This window comes from Anolis carolinensis, chromosome 5 (assembly GCF_035594765.1).
Source record: "Anolis carolinensis isolate JA03-04 chromosome 5, rAnoCar3.1.pri, whole genome shotgun sequence".
Lineage (NCBI taxonomy): Eukaryota > Metazoa > Chordata > Lepidosauria > Squamata > Dactyloidae > Anolis > Anolis carolinensis.
This window is the reverse complement of record NC_085845.1, coordinates 138,512,746-138,528,023: the sequence shown is the minus strand read 5'-3', so window position 1 is coordinate 138,528,023 and position 15,278 is coordinate 138,512,746. Positions and strand designations below refer to the sequence as shown.

Here is a 15,278-nt window from a genome sequence, read left to right as displayed (position 1 = left end):
CTCTAAGGTCCAAAATCTCTTTGCATCCTGATATTCCAGACTAACTGTTGCACCCCAAGGCTACGAGAGCACTCTGAAAACCACACTTGAGCCAGATTCACAAGCAAAGCAGTTTAATGATTATATATATATATATATATATATATATATATATATTGCAAGAAATAATGAAAAGAGTCAATAGAACAAATAGTCCAATAATATAATGTCCTCAACAGTTCAGTAGATAGTTCATTAAAGTCTTAAAAGTTGTAATCCACAAACAGGACTTGAATAAATCCAACAAAGAGTCAAAGTCAATTTGTAGTCAGGAGTTGCGAGAATCAGAGACAAGACCCAGTAAAAACCATCTGTTGATAATCCACATGAAAGGCAATCATTGGAAAGCAGCAGGAACAGGATTAACAAGGCAAGGTATACTTGAGAGTCACAAGGCACGATCCTCAACTGAGAATCTTGGAAACAGCACGGGAACAAGGCAAGGATCAGGAGACTGGAACTGTCAAGGACAGAACGCCACAAGATCAAAGATAACAGAGTTTATTGGATAACAGAACTCAAAATGCCCGTAAAATACAAGGGCCAGGCAGTATTAGCCTTTAAAAGCAAAAAGGGGCAAGGGAAAACGTTCAAAAGATAAACCGGATTAAACCGGAGTTTAATCCGGGTAAAAACAAAACAGCTTGCTTCAGCCTGGGGATAAACAAAACAGAAGCCGGGGAACAAAGTGTTCAAAAGAATGCAATTAATTGGCAGCAGATTCCTCTCTGCTGCCAGCACTGTGCTTTGAGTAACTTGAGTCACTCCTCCACACAGCAGGCAAGATTTCCAATACACACAGATCAGCCGAGGATTGAAGCAGTAGAGTAGACCCAGTTCCTTTCTGTAGTTCAAGCCAGAAGCAGACGTTTGTAGTTTTCACCAAGTCCGAGTAGGGGGAAGTCAAGCCGTGGTCAGTTCAGTCCGAAATCCAAAGCAGGAGATGGCGTCCGTCAAGAAGACGACGGAAGGTCAAAGCTAATGAGGTTAAGCACAAGTTTGCACAAACAAAAGCCCACACAATTCCTCCCGCCGTCTGACCCCAAATTCCAAAACAACTTACGTATCAGCACACGAAAACACACCAGTCTTCAGGAAAGCGTCCCACACAGATCCCAAGCGTTCGTCCAGATTACCTTGCCCAACGCAATTTGCAATTGCTCCCAAGCCTCATTTTATGCCAGTTACAAATCCTCATCACTATCAGCTGCCCTCCTTAACCCGGGCGTTTCCTCATCACTTTCCTCATCAGAGCTGGAACACCTCTGACTACGCCCCACAGCATCCCCAGCTGTGGATCCCGTCCCATCCCTCCAGCTTGTCCATGGGTCTAATCCTGAAGGTCCCCATTCATCTTCCATCCCATCATTGCCAGTGGCACCCAATTCCTCCCTCACCCGAGTCCAATCCATCTCATCCTCCTCCGAGCTAACCAGCCCCTCCTCCATTCTCTCCGTAAACCCCTCAAAAGACTCTTCGTCAGATGGTGCTGCAAAGATATCTCGCAGTCTCTTTCTTTCTCGCTCCTCGAGAGTATCTGACTCTCGAGGAGTCTTACGCCCACGTCTGCCAGTAACAGAGCCATGAGGCTCAATCATAACACTATCCCCTCTCACAAAGGCCTCCTCCCCCGAAGACGGAGAGGTGGCAGTGATACCCTCCGCTGTAGCACCACGACGACTGGAGGTATCTAATTTTAACAGTGAACGATGGAAAACTGGATGGACCTTTAAACTAGACGGTAAACGCAAACGAAACGCAACGGAAGAAATCTTTTTAACGATAGGAAAGGGACCCAAATACCGAGGCGCAAACTTTCCCCCAGCCTGTTTAATATGTTTGGAAGACAACCACACCAAATCCCCTTCTTCCAACTCCTCCCCTGCCTGCCTGCGGCGATCGGCCTGAGTCTTTTGCGTTGCCTTAGCTTCCAACAGTAAGCGACGGGCAACATCATGCAACGCAGCCATTTCCGAAGAGCGGTACACAGGGTCAGAAGAGACCACATTGGTCGACGGCGCCACACCTCCCCGTGGGTGAAAACCATACGTTAGCTCAAATGGCGTATGCTGACTAGACGTGTGCATCGCATTGTTGTAAGCGAACTCCGCCACCGGTAGCCACTTCACCCAAGCAGTGGGTTGATCTAAACAAAAACAACGTAAATATTGCTCTAAGAGCCCATTAACCCGTTCCGACTGACCATCCGTTTGCGGATGAAACACAGAAGAAACGTTTAACTTAGTACCGAAGCACTCATGGAAGTGTTTCCAAAAGCGTGACACAAATTGCGGAGCCCTATCCGAAATAATCACCTCGGGAGCTCCGTGCAAACGATAGATGTGCTTAGTAAACAGTAAGGCCAACGTAGGGGCCGCCGGAATGGTTGAACAAGGAATAAAATGAGCCAGTTTGCTAAATAAATCCACCACCACCCAAATACAAGTATAACCCCCAGACTTAGGCAAATCCGAAATAAAATCCATGGAAATGATTTGCCATGGCCTCTCAGGAACAGGTAGAGACAACAACAAACCTCTAGGGCGCCCAACAGGCGTCTTACTCTGCTGGCAAACAGCGCAGCTGTCACAAAAGCGCAGAATGTCTTGCCGCATCTTTGGCCACCAGTAGCTCCTGGTGATAAGCTGCACGGTCTTGAACCTGCCAAAGTGCCCAGCCATGGGTTCGTCATGGTGGGCTCTAATCACCTCCAACCTGAGGGCCCCCACTGGTACATAGACCTGCCCCCTGCGTACCAATACTCCGTCTTGATCTTGTAGATGAGGCAGTATTGTACGGTTACCTGCTGATAACAGCATAAGTTGCTCCTGAGTCCACACATCGTCCCTCTGAGCCTCAAGGATCTGGTCATGTAACCCGAGCTCATTATCTACAACACATAGAGAGGCAGTAGGCAAGATGGTCTGACATACTACCTGCTCATTGGTCTTAAACTCCGGCTTGCGGGACAAGGCGTCGGCCCGCAAGTTTGCCTTCCCCTCCACGAACTGCACTTTGAAGTTAAACCTGGAGAAAAACAAAGCCCATCGGATTTGACGCTGGTTTAACTTTTTTGCTGTTTGCAAGTGCTCCAAATTCTTGTGATCAGACCTGACCACGATTTGGTGCCGCGCCCCTTCTAGCCAGTGCCGCCACACCTCAAACGCCACCTTAATCGCCAACAACTCCTTCTCCCATATGGTATAGTTCTGCTCGAATGGTGTTAGTTGCCGCGAGTAAAATCCACAGGGACGCAAGGTCCCTGAGGAATCTTTCTGAGACAATACAGCCCCCAACGCGTAGCTAGAAGCGTCCGCTTCTACCACGAACGGTTTGTTAACATCAGGATGTGTTAGTATGTTGTCTGATTGAAAGCTAGACTTTAGTTGTAAAAACGCGTCGTGAGCTTCCCGCCCCCACACAAATGGCTGTTTCTTACGCAGGAGCTGCGTCAAAGGCACCGTGAGCTTTGCAAAATTCGGAATAAACTCCCGGTAGTAATTAGCGAATCCTAAGAACCTTTGCACATCCTTCTTAGTCTTAAGCTCCTGCCATGAGTTGACGGCGTCAACCTTATGTGGGTCCATTTTAAGTTCCCTACCCGACACTACATGACCTAGGAACTCCACTTCAGGCACATGAAAGACGCACTTGGAAGCCTTGGCGAAGAGCCCATTAGCCCGCAGACGGTGCAGAACCTGCTTGACATGTTGACAATGTTCTTTCTCGTCCTTAGAAAAAATCAAGATATCATCCAAATAAATCACTAAAAATTGGTCAATTAGGTCCCTAAACACATCGTTCATGAACCTCTGGAAGACCGCAGGCGCATTGCAAAGTCCGAAAGGCATGACTCGGAACTCGTGGCATCCGAAGCACGTGTTAAATGCCGTCTTCCATTCATCACCTTCCCGTATTCGGATTAAGTTATACGCCCCCCGCAGGTCAAGCTTGGTAAAGACCTTAGCCCCTTGCACCCTTGATAACAGTTCCGAGATTAAAGGCAGCGGGTACCTATCCCGAATGGTGTATTTGTTTAGGATCCGATAATCGCAGACCAACCTAAGTTCCCCAGTCTTTTTGGCTACAAAGAATACCGGTGCCGCAGTTGGAGAGCTAGATGGGCGAATAAACCCCTTGGCTAAATTTTCATCTAGGAACTCTCGCAAAGCTTGCCTTTCCGGTACAGTCAAGGCATACAGCCTTCCTGCTGGCAATTTCGCACCTTCCGCTAGCTTAATGGCGCAATCATACGGCCTGTGCGGCGGTAACTTGTCCGCTTCTTTTTTACAAAATACATCAGAGAACTCCCCATACTCAGCAGGCACTCCCTCCATATCAGATTGAGAAACGTTCAGAGTGCAACAATCCTGCCTCTTTAAGGTCAACTTACGCGTCACCCAATCTACTTGTGGATTTACTACAGCTAGCCAATCCATCCCCAGGATCACATCGTATCTGGGCAAGCTTGTAATATCCCACACAAACGTTCCCGTTACTCCCTGCACCACCCACATTACTGCTGAGGTCTCATGGTTAACCACCCCAGTCTCCAGCAGTCTCCCATCCGCTCCTTCCACCCACACGTCGCATGCCTTGCGCACTCTAGGAATGCCATGCTTCCTAGCAAACTCAATATCCACGTAAGAGACCGTAGCCCCTGAGTCCAGCAGTGCCAAAGTAGAAACAAGTTCCTTTCCCCCAACAGATAATGTAATGGGTACGAAAACATGCTTCCTCCCCTCAGTTGACTGCTTTAGTAGCCCTAATGCGTTGGACTCACGTCGCACTAGGGCTGGCCTTTTCCCGAAAGCTGGGAAGGTTTCACATTACAGTTTTTGGCAAAATGCCCAGCATTCCCACAGTACAAACACAACCCCAGCTGCCTCCTGCGGTTCTTTTCTTCTGTAGACAGCTTTTTAAAGACCCCAAGCTCCATAGGCTCTTCCCCCATCACCACAGGTGCCCTGGTTACATGCATAGGTGGCGCACACATTGCTTTCGAGTGTTTACGGGACTCGAACCTGGCGTCCAAACGCAGCACCTTAGCTACTAAGGCATCCCAATTCTCAGCCGGCTCCAAGCGTGCTAATTCATCCTGGAGATAATCACTTAACCCAGCAGTAAACAAAAGCATGAATGCATTTTCCCCCCAGTCCAGCTGGTGGCGATACAAATTAAACTTATTTAAGTAATCCAAAACAGTCCCCTTTCCCTGTTTCAACCGATACAGAGCCCACCCAGCATTCTCCGTGTGGAGAGGGTCCCCAAAAGTGTCAGTTAGTAACTTCTTGAAATTATTCAAATTGTCCTTGACTGGGTCATTTCCCAAAATTAAATTAGTGGCCCATTGTCCTGCGGGACCAGTCAACAAACTCAAAATAAATGCCACCTTGCTAGTGTCTGTAGGGTAAGCATGAGCACTGAGCTGGGAAAAATAAAGCTCAACTTGTGCCAAAAAAGTTGGCAACTTGCACCTGGTTCCGTCAAAGCGTTCAGGAGTCAAAACATGTCCTTTAACAGCATTAGCTGTTTGACTGACAGTAAAGGCCGTTTGTAATTGATCGAACTTAGCCCTTAACTCATCCATCGTCTTCCTGACGGGATTTATTACTGCAATAAACCTTTTTTATGGCGTTGGGCAATCTGTCAAGGACAGAACGCCACAAGATCAAAGATAACAGAGTTTATTGGATAACAGAACTCAAAATGCCCGTAAAATACAAGGGCCAGGCAGTATTAGCCTTTAAAAGCAAAAAGGGGCAAGGGAAAACGTTCAAAAGATAAACCGGATTAAACCGGAGTTTAATCCGGGTAAAAACAAAACAGCTTGCTTCAGCCTGGGGATAAACAAAACAGAAGCCGGGGAACAAAGTGTTCAAAAGAATGCAATTAATTGGCAGCAGATTCCTCTCTGCTGCCAGCACTGTGCTTTGAGTAACTTGAGTCACTCCTCCACACAGCAGGCAAGATTTCCAATACACACAGATCAGCCGAGGATTGAAGCAGTAGAGTAGACCCAGTTCCTTTCCGTAGTTCAAGCCAGAAGCAGACGTTTGTATTTTCACCAAGTCCGAGTAGGGGGAAGTCAAGCCGTGGTCAGTTCAGTCCGAAATCCAAAGCAGGAGATGGCGTCCGTCAAGAAGACGACGGAAGGTCAAAGCTAATGAGGTTAAGCACAAGTTTGCACAAACAAAAGCCCACACAATTCCTCCCGCCGTCTGACCCCAAATTCCAAAACAACTTACGTATCAGCACACGAAAACACACCAGTCTTCAGGAAAGCGTCCCACACAGATCCCAAGCGTTCGTCCAGATTACCTTGCCCAACGCAATTTGCAATTGCTCCCAAGCCTCATTTTATGCCAGTTACAAATCCTCATCACTATCAGCTGCCCTCCTTAACCCGGGCGTTTCCTCATCACTTTCCTCATCAGAGCTGGAACACCTCTGACTACGCCCCACAGCATCCCCAGCTGTGGATCCCGTCCCATCCCTCCAGCTTGTCCATGGGTCTAATCCTGAAGGTCCCCATTCATCTTCCATCCCATCATTGCCAGTGGCACCCAATTCCTCCCTCACCCGAGTCCAATCCATCTCATCCTCCTCCGAGCTAACCAGCCCCTCCTCCATTCTCTCCGTAAACCCCTCAAAAGACTCTTCGTCAGATGGTGCTGCAAAGATATCTCGCAGTCTCTTTCTTTCTCGCTCCTCGAGAGTATCTGACTCTCGAGGAGTCTTACGCCCACGTCTGCCAGTAACAGAGCCATGAGGCTCAATCATAACAGGAACGGAGATGCTTCTCCCAAGGATGGCAATGTTGACACTGCAACAAAGACAGGGAGCGAGGTACCTTTAAGGAAATCTGAAGGCTACCGAGCAGTGAGAGTCAGGACATTCACAGCTTCACATGGGAAAGTAATCATTAGAGCGCTTGAGAGCCAAGCGTTTACTTCATCTCACAACCTCCCTTCTACACCTTTCCTGTGAGATAGATTGTCTTCGATCAAAAGACACATCTTCCCCTGCAACAACTCCATCTGGCGAATACAGCCTTTAGTGAACATCAGAATGTTCCCCAATTAGCTGTTCCTCTGGAATCACAACTTCGGGCACCTGCAAAGCCATTGGGCCCTGATCCAAATCCTGGAGAGGCCCAAAATCCGAATCAGCATCTGAGTCAAACTCCATCTCCTGTGGATGGCCAGATCCTGACGGCTGAACTATAAAACTAACATAACTATGAACCTCTTCACACTGGCTTCCGGAATCACCACGCATTGTGGCAAATCTGGCGACCTCCGTTGGGGGATATGGGGAACCCACCTCCCCATGCCTTGCATCACCTGGCTTACCGGCAGGGTGATCCCATGGGGGGAAGCTTCAACTGTCTGGTTTCCCCCCTTTGATCCAAGGAAGCCTCCTGTGTTGCCATCACAGCGACTTGCTCCACTTTGCCACCGAAGTAGTAGTGTGTCATGTAATGGGAACTGGCCAGCTCCGTGCTTAAAGGGGCTGCGAAGTGGCGCATGCCTTGGATTCTTCCCCAGTCCAATGAGGTCACTAGTCTTTAAATTCTACTTTCATAACAGTAGTTGTTTGTAACATGCTATGCTAGCTATGTTCTATGTTCTATGTCCATAGAGCTCAAAGAGCAGTAGGAAAGAGTAATTTAATTTTCTTAGCTGAGTCATGCTCTGGCAGAGAAGCACCCACTTGCCAACTGAGTGGCAAGAAGATTAACAGGTAGGTGCACCATAAGGAGATGTATACTGACTTGGCAAGCAAAGCTTCTCAAATAAACATGGACAGGGATTATGTCATTTAGCTACTATGGACAGAAATAAAAAGAATTTCTGTCACTTGCCCTGTTGGAAAATTCTAGACCTGGCTGGAAGTGATGTTATCATCATCATTTAAACCAGGTTGCTAATTTGAAATCATAAGAATAGTTCTCCAAACAATACACAAGGTGCTTTTTATATAGCACTTTAAAATGCAATACACACTTATGATAGATGATGGTAAGTGAAACAGGATTATAAAAGGTGAGAACGGGAAAATAATTCCAATGGAAAATCAGTAAACAATGTTAGTATTCTTGCCTCATGAGCAACATAAACAGGTGACCACTAATCCCCTAAACATTATCTGAGCTTCAGATGTGTGCCATGGACTTGCGTGCATAAATTTCTTCATGCTGCAAATGCCAAGCCCAGGGTCTCTATAGTCTGTAGCTGTACTGACTTAATTTTCTCCAGTATTTTCATTACTTGTAAGACAATTCATACAACACAATCAATATTCCTTTGTCTCATTTTTTTAAAGAATGGAAAAGGGCTCAGCAATAAGCACACACTAATCCAAATTCTTGCTTTAAATGCAGACTCTCAAAGGAGGTAAAAATGAAACATGAAACAAAAAGAGTGATTCAAAAGAGTGATGACCTCTCTTAACTTATAATGCAAGCTTTAGAGCTATTCAGTCTAGTGGGACATGTGTGCCAAGAAGCAGGTACAGGATTGCCAAGGGGTATAATAATATTGGAAGGCATTATAGAAAAATATGGAGCCACGCAAACCTTTTCCTTGTATTTTTCCTTGTGATAATAGCCGTGCAGAGTAACGTCATATTACATCCTTTCTTTTATTTATGTGTGACTTCATCTGGTGCTGTAGGGCTATGCAGGATTGATGTGAGCAAAAACATTCATATATATTGTGGGTGTTGTGTGCCTTTAAGTTGCCTTAACTGTAAGTAGAACATATCATGCAAGATTTCTGACAAGATTTGTTCAGAGGTGTTTGTTTACCATTGCTTTCCTGAAATCAACCAGGGGGTTTTGCATGGCTGAGCAGGGATCTGAAACCTGGTTTAAGTACAGAATTCAAATTATGCCACCACATTGGTTTAGCATAGTAATTCTCTTTTTCTATCACACACACACACACACACACACACACACACACACCATTGCCTAAAGCAGTGTATAGACCTAGTACAGCCCTCTAGATCAGGGGTCCCCAAACTAAGGCCCGGGGGCAGGATGCGGCCCTCCAAGGTCATTTACCTGGCTGCCACCCTCAGTTTTATAATATAATATTTTATATCAGTTTTAATAATATAATATATTGTATATACATATAATATTGATAAAATACTATAATGTTATACAATATAATACTAATAATAATACCATATAATAATATTAATTATATATTATATATTACATATAATATTACAGTATAGTGGTACAGTATAGTGCGGACGAAAAGGTCCCAGGTTCAAATCCTGGGAGTGGAGTGAGTGCCCGCTGTTAGCCCCATCTCCTGCCAACCTAGCAGTTTGAAAACATGCAAATGTGAGTAGATCAATAGGTACTGCTCTGGCGGGAAGGTAACGGCGCTCCATGCAGTCATGCTGGCCACATGACCTTGGAGGTGTCTATGGACAACACTGGCTCTTCGGCTTAGAAATGGAGATGAGCACCAACCCCCAGAGTCGGTCATGACTGGACTTAACGTCAGGGGAAACCTTTACCTTTACCTTATAGTGGCATAGTTCAATATAGTAATATATAATGTTAATATTGTGCTATGCTAATAATATAATATATTGTTTGTACATACAGCTGCTCTGAGTCCTCTTCGGGATGAGAAGGGTGGGATATAAATGTAGTAAATAAAGGTAGTAAATAAATAAATAAATAATTTTAGACTTAGGCTCGCCCAAAGTCTGAAATGACTTGAAGGCACACAACAACAACAATCATAATTAACTTGACTATCTCATTGACCAGTAGCAGGTCCACACTTTCCATTGAAATTCTGATAGGTTTATGTTGGTTAAAATTGTTTTCATTTTTAAATATCGTATTGTTCTTTAATTGTTATTGTTGTATTGCACTACAAATAAGACATATGCAGTGTGCATAGGAATTTGTTAGTATTTTTTTTCAAATGATAATTTGGCCCCTCAACAGTCTGAAGGATTGTGGACCGGCCCTCTGCTTTAAAAGTTTGAGGACCCCTGCTCTAGATATTCTTGAACACCAGCTTCCATAGGCCCAGCCAGCATAGCTCATGATGGATCATATATGCTTAGGCAGGGATAGGGGACATGTGGCCCTCCAAATGTTGGACCACTACTCTATCCAGTGCTAGATAGCATGGTAAATGATGAGGAATTATGGAATAAATGAAACTTGTAGGCAGGTCGTGAACTCAGATCTCACCAAATCAACTAGAACTTAGCATGTCATCATTAAGTTCTGTTAATTCAGTGGGTCCACTCTACCAACCCATTGATTTGAGTAATGTGGTACTCCAGAAGTTGTTAGACTGCAATTCATTCCCAGCATACTTCATCCTCAGCTATGTTGGCTAGGGCTACTGGACATTGCTGTTCAAGAACATCAAGAGCATCTGGAGAAATACAAATGTTTATCTCCTTGCATTAAGATAGTTTTTGGAAGTCCTTTTCAAGCTAAACACTCAAAACAAAAAAGAAAGAAAACAATGGTTTTGTTTTCATGACACTTTCCCAAATGTTGACTGAGGTAAAATCTCTTTGTTTTAAAAGTAAACAATGCTAATTACTACTCAGCTGGTTGGTGTTTATGACAGAGTGCAATGGCTCTCATACCAGCGCAATGCATAATTTGTAGGATGCCAAGAACTATTAGAGAGAGCTACTTACACATGACAAATAAGGGATCATCACAGAAAAGATACCAGGTATAAACTTATGGCTTTGCACATGTAACTTTATGCATAACAGGAACAAAAGAAGAGGGGATATAGGATGAGCAAGGTGAGTACCTAACTAGAGTTATCTCCATGCGTGCCAGATTTGATATTACTATTGTGCCAGTATCAATTTCCGTACTATGAATGTCAAGAAAACAAATATCAGAACGTGTGTGTCACAACATGTTTTTCTTAACAAAGCAGTGAAATCCATATTTCCATGTCTCAAAGAGCTCTGACTGAACCACGGAATGCAATCCCCTTTTACTCATTTAATGAAATGGTCCTCAAAATCCAGAAGCTCGCTATGCCCCTGACCCAGTCTTACAAGCAAATAGTCCAATCCTTTGACATGGAAGAAGTATGGGATGGGAGAAAAGGTATGAAAGAGGAAAGCCAAAATAAAACAGTCTGTGAATGTGAGGTAATAGCCGGTAGCTCCTTAAAAGCATGACAGGAGCAGAATTCAAAACGATCTTGACAAACTATAGAGATGGGCTGAAACTAACAAAATGAAGTTCAACAGGGACAAATGCAAGATACTTCACTTCGGCAGAAAAAATGGAATACAAAGATACAGAATGGGGGATGCCTGGCTTGACAGCAGTGTGTGAGAAAAAGACCTTGGAGTCCTCATGGACAACAAGTTAAACATGAGCCAGCAATGTGATGTGGCAGCTAAAAAAGCCAACGGGATTCTGACCTGCATAAATAGGGATATAGTGTCTAGATCCAGGGAAGTCATGCTACCCCTCTATTCTGCCTTGGTCAGACCACACCTGGAATACTGTGTCCAATTTTGGGCACCACAGTTGAAGGGAGATGTTGACAAACTGGAAAGTGTCCAGAGGAGGGAGACTAAAATGATTAAGGGTCTGGAGAACAAACCCTATGAGGAGCGGCTTAAAGAGCTGGGCATTTTTAGCCTGCAGAAGAGAAGGCTGAGAGGAGACATGATAGCCATGTACAAATATGTGAGGGGAACTCATAGGGAGGAGGGAGCAAGCTTGTTTTCTGCTGCCCTGCAAACTAGGACATGGAACAATGGATTCAAACTACAGGAAAGGAGATTCCACCTGAACATCAGGAAGAACTTCCTCACTGTGAGAGCTGTTCGACAGTGGAACTCTCTCCCCCGGGCTGTGGTGGAGGCTCCTTCTTTGGAGGCTTTTAAGCAGAGGCTGGATGGCCATCTGTCGGGGGTGCTTTGAATGCGATTTCCTGCTTCTTGGCAGGGGGTTGGACTGGATGGCCCATGAGGTCTCTTCCAACTCTACTATTCTATGATTCTATGATTCTATTATCCATGCAGTTGCTAGAGCAGTGATTCTCAATTTGTGAGTCCCCAGGTGCTTTGGCCTACAACTTCCAGAAATCCCAGCTAGTTTACCAGCTGTTAGGATTGAAAGCTAAAACATCTGGGGACCCACAGGCTGAGAACCACTAGAGGAAGGGTACCTGGAAAAACATTAACTGAGGAGAGACACTACAGCTTAATATATGAATGTTTTCTGCCTCTCCAGGTGCAAGGATATGGCTCAGCTACTTGAATAATAGTGACTTAGAATGGAATGAGATGTTATTATTTATTTATTAAATATCATAATAATCACTTTACCTTATTTTTAAAACATACCGTATATACTGCCATATAACTCTAGAAAGTTTAGTTAAAAATGGCACAAAAACATGAGTTGATTTATGAAGGGACTCTTCCAGTTTTCTGAGTAGAGTGGTGAATGGGAGAGCTGAGTCCAGTCCTTGGAGAACCTAAAAAAGCACTGACTCACTCTACTCTCTCCATTGTGGCATCACTTCTGTTCTTTTTTTAATGCCTGGGTAGGGAGATAGTGGCAGCAAGGAGTGGCTGACTCATCAAGGTGACTTTCTTCTCTCTGTGGAATGACACTCAGCTTATCCATGGGTCATATAAAAATCCACAGTTTGAACCCAAAGCCTACCCTCAACACACACACACACACACACACACACACGTTCCATTTGTACAAATGTATATATGATAAGTGACACAGATTGGAAGTCTCATTGTTCTAGCTGTCCAATGGCAATATGGTTTGATCCTAAAACTTGCCATCTTGAAATATTCTATCAGCCCAGCTGCCTGCCTGATGTTGCCTTTCGGTCAAGTGGAAGGAATAGAGAGATTGGTGGTGGTGGTAGTGAGAAGATTTTATTACAGGCATTAGTGGCTTTATCTTAGTGATGTCTTAGGCAAGACTTAGCACATAATTTTGCAAATTTATTGCAAGGAGAAAATATGTCCCACACAAACCAGAGCCTCATTTAAAATGGCTTGTTCCTGGACCTCGTAGCTGCCTCTAGGCTGTTTTCAGAAACATATATGCAAAATAATATAAGTGAAATTACATCTGTAGGGTTGGGTCAGCTCTAGAGATCTAGCATAAGTTTACCAGTAAAAATGACCTGATTCATGTAATTTGAAAGAAAGCAATATGCCCTAACGATGGAACACTAGCTTATTACTACATTCGAGAGAAGCACAATTGCAGCGGAATCTCCATCTCTGCTACAATTAGTGGCTATTTACCAGAGCTGTTTTTTATATCTAGCCTAGAGCTACATTATATACATATTTCTTTTGTTAGTAGTTATATTACCATTGTGTGCATAAGCCTTCCATCATAAAAACATTCTCCCATAAGCCGGAACACTTATTACAATAACTAATTATGGTTCTGTGATTGGATTGCATGACTATACTGAATGACTGGCTTCTTTTTAAAAATGATTAATGATAATTACTGGTTACTCTAAAATTGTCAGTTGATCATTATAACCATGTATCCATATTATAGTCATAATTAGCAATAATAGCAAATGTTCCAGCTTTCTTAAGATTTCTTTTGTGACTAGCAGATCCTACAGTACTCTTTACTAAGGAACCAGTACTTGGGCATTTCTTTAGTGACTGAATCTTACAAGTAAATCCTGCAAGTCATATTCTTAGGGCCCTTCCAGACATAGCTAAATCCCAGGATGAACTGGGATATTAAATCCTAGTTCCTCCTGGGATTCAGTCCTCACTCCAATCCCAAACCCTGGGCTTTTCCTGGAGTGGGATAGCTACATGACTTCCCAGGTCAACCAGAGGATGATCTGGGTGGGCACACAGCCCCCCCCAGTCCCCCCCCCAACCTACTTGAGGGGCCTGCTGGCAGTGCAGGCCTCTCTGGAGAGCTCTCCTGACATGTCAAAATGGCAAATCAGGAGGTGAGGGGAGGAGAGCAGTCCTGTCAGGAAAGTTGGAGGGGGGACAGCCAAAGGACAAGTAGTAGGAAGAGTTCAAATCCTTAGTCCAAGGTGAAGTTAATATTGTTGTCCCTGTCTGACCTGTCCCATAGGGGTTTGGGGTAAATACATTTAGAGATGGAAAGATATGCATGATAAGATGAATGCCTTAGCATAAAATCCAGCAAATAATTACAGAATGCAAATTGCACACTGCCCAGTGAATGTAAATGGCTAGTTAAAAACTGCAGTAAGTATAAGTAAACAAAAAGACAAATCACACATTCTGATTCTTGTATAGGCACAACATTCTATTTGTTGTGAAATGGAGTAAAATCCCTGAACTGAAAAAAAGCAGTGTCTTTTTGTAATTACTGGTGTTTCTATAATTTTACTGTTTGAAATGCATTTATAAGAACAGTTAACCACTGGAATGTTTTGTTAATCATAACATAAATGACATAAATGAAAAATCTTCACATGTATTGTTGAATACCAAAATCAGAATTTTCAGTCTTTTATTACATTCCTATGATAAACAGTGAGGAAATCTGGCAAAAGGAGAAACAACTAGTTTGAAATGTGATCCTAGTATAGAGGTTTACAGGTGCTGTGGACCACCAAAAACAAAACAAAACAAATAGTAACCTCAAACTCTCCCTAGATATATCACAAGATGGCATTATTCATGAAAAAAATAAGAAAAAACTTGTCCTATTGGAAAGTGGTAAGAAAAGAGGAAAATTGTATTCTTGGTGGATTGACTCAATAAAAGAAATCATGGCCCAGAGTTTGCAAAACCTGAACATGGCTATTCACCCTAGGAGCTCTTAGAAATCTCCCATTCAGAAAATCAACATAAATTAAAGCTGACTTAATGGTAAGGAACAGCAACACTATTTTATGAAGTTGTCATTTCATGCTGGATTATTTCCTGTAAGACCATGAACCTACACAATGCTGATTCTCAACTGTTCAGTCCATAAAACTTAGATACTATATGCTAGGCTTGTGCATTTCAGGTGAATCACTATCTGTTTCTGTTTGCTGGATACTGGAAGCCCCCCATATCTGTTTTCCAATGCCTCTCGAAAATGGGTGTGCTGCCGAATGGGCTTTTTCATTCCGCATCTGAAAAAAATGGTTCTTTTTGGCCCATTTGGTGGCAATGGGAAACTTCTGAGGCTCTCCTTTCCCGTGGGAGCCTTTCTTTTCTTCTCT

At 43.8% G+C, this 15,278-nt stretch overlaps 1 protein-coding gene across 1 annotated transcript; it reads right to left on the bottom strand.

The window, feature by feature from the left end:
• Positions 1–524: 524 nt before the first annotated feature.
• LOC134299466 (uncharacterized) lies at positions 525–2,119 on the bottom strand. Its single transcript, XM_062982378.1, has 2 exons — positions 1,103–2,119; positions 525–1,017 (listed from the first exon to the last, which is right to left on the bottom strand). The coding sequence occupies exon 1, from the start codon at positions 2,007–2,009 to the stop codon at positions 1,224–1,226; it is 786 nt and encodes a 261-aa protein (XP_062838448.1). The 5' UTR covers positions 2,010–2,119; the 3' UTR covers positions 525–1,017; positions 1,103–1,223.
• Between the last annotated feature and the right edge of the window lie 13,159 nt (positions 2,120–15,278).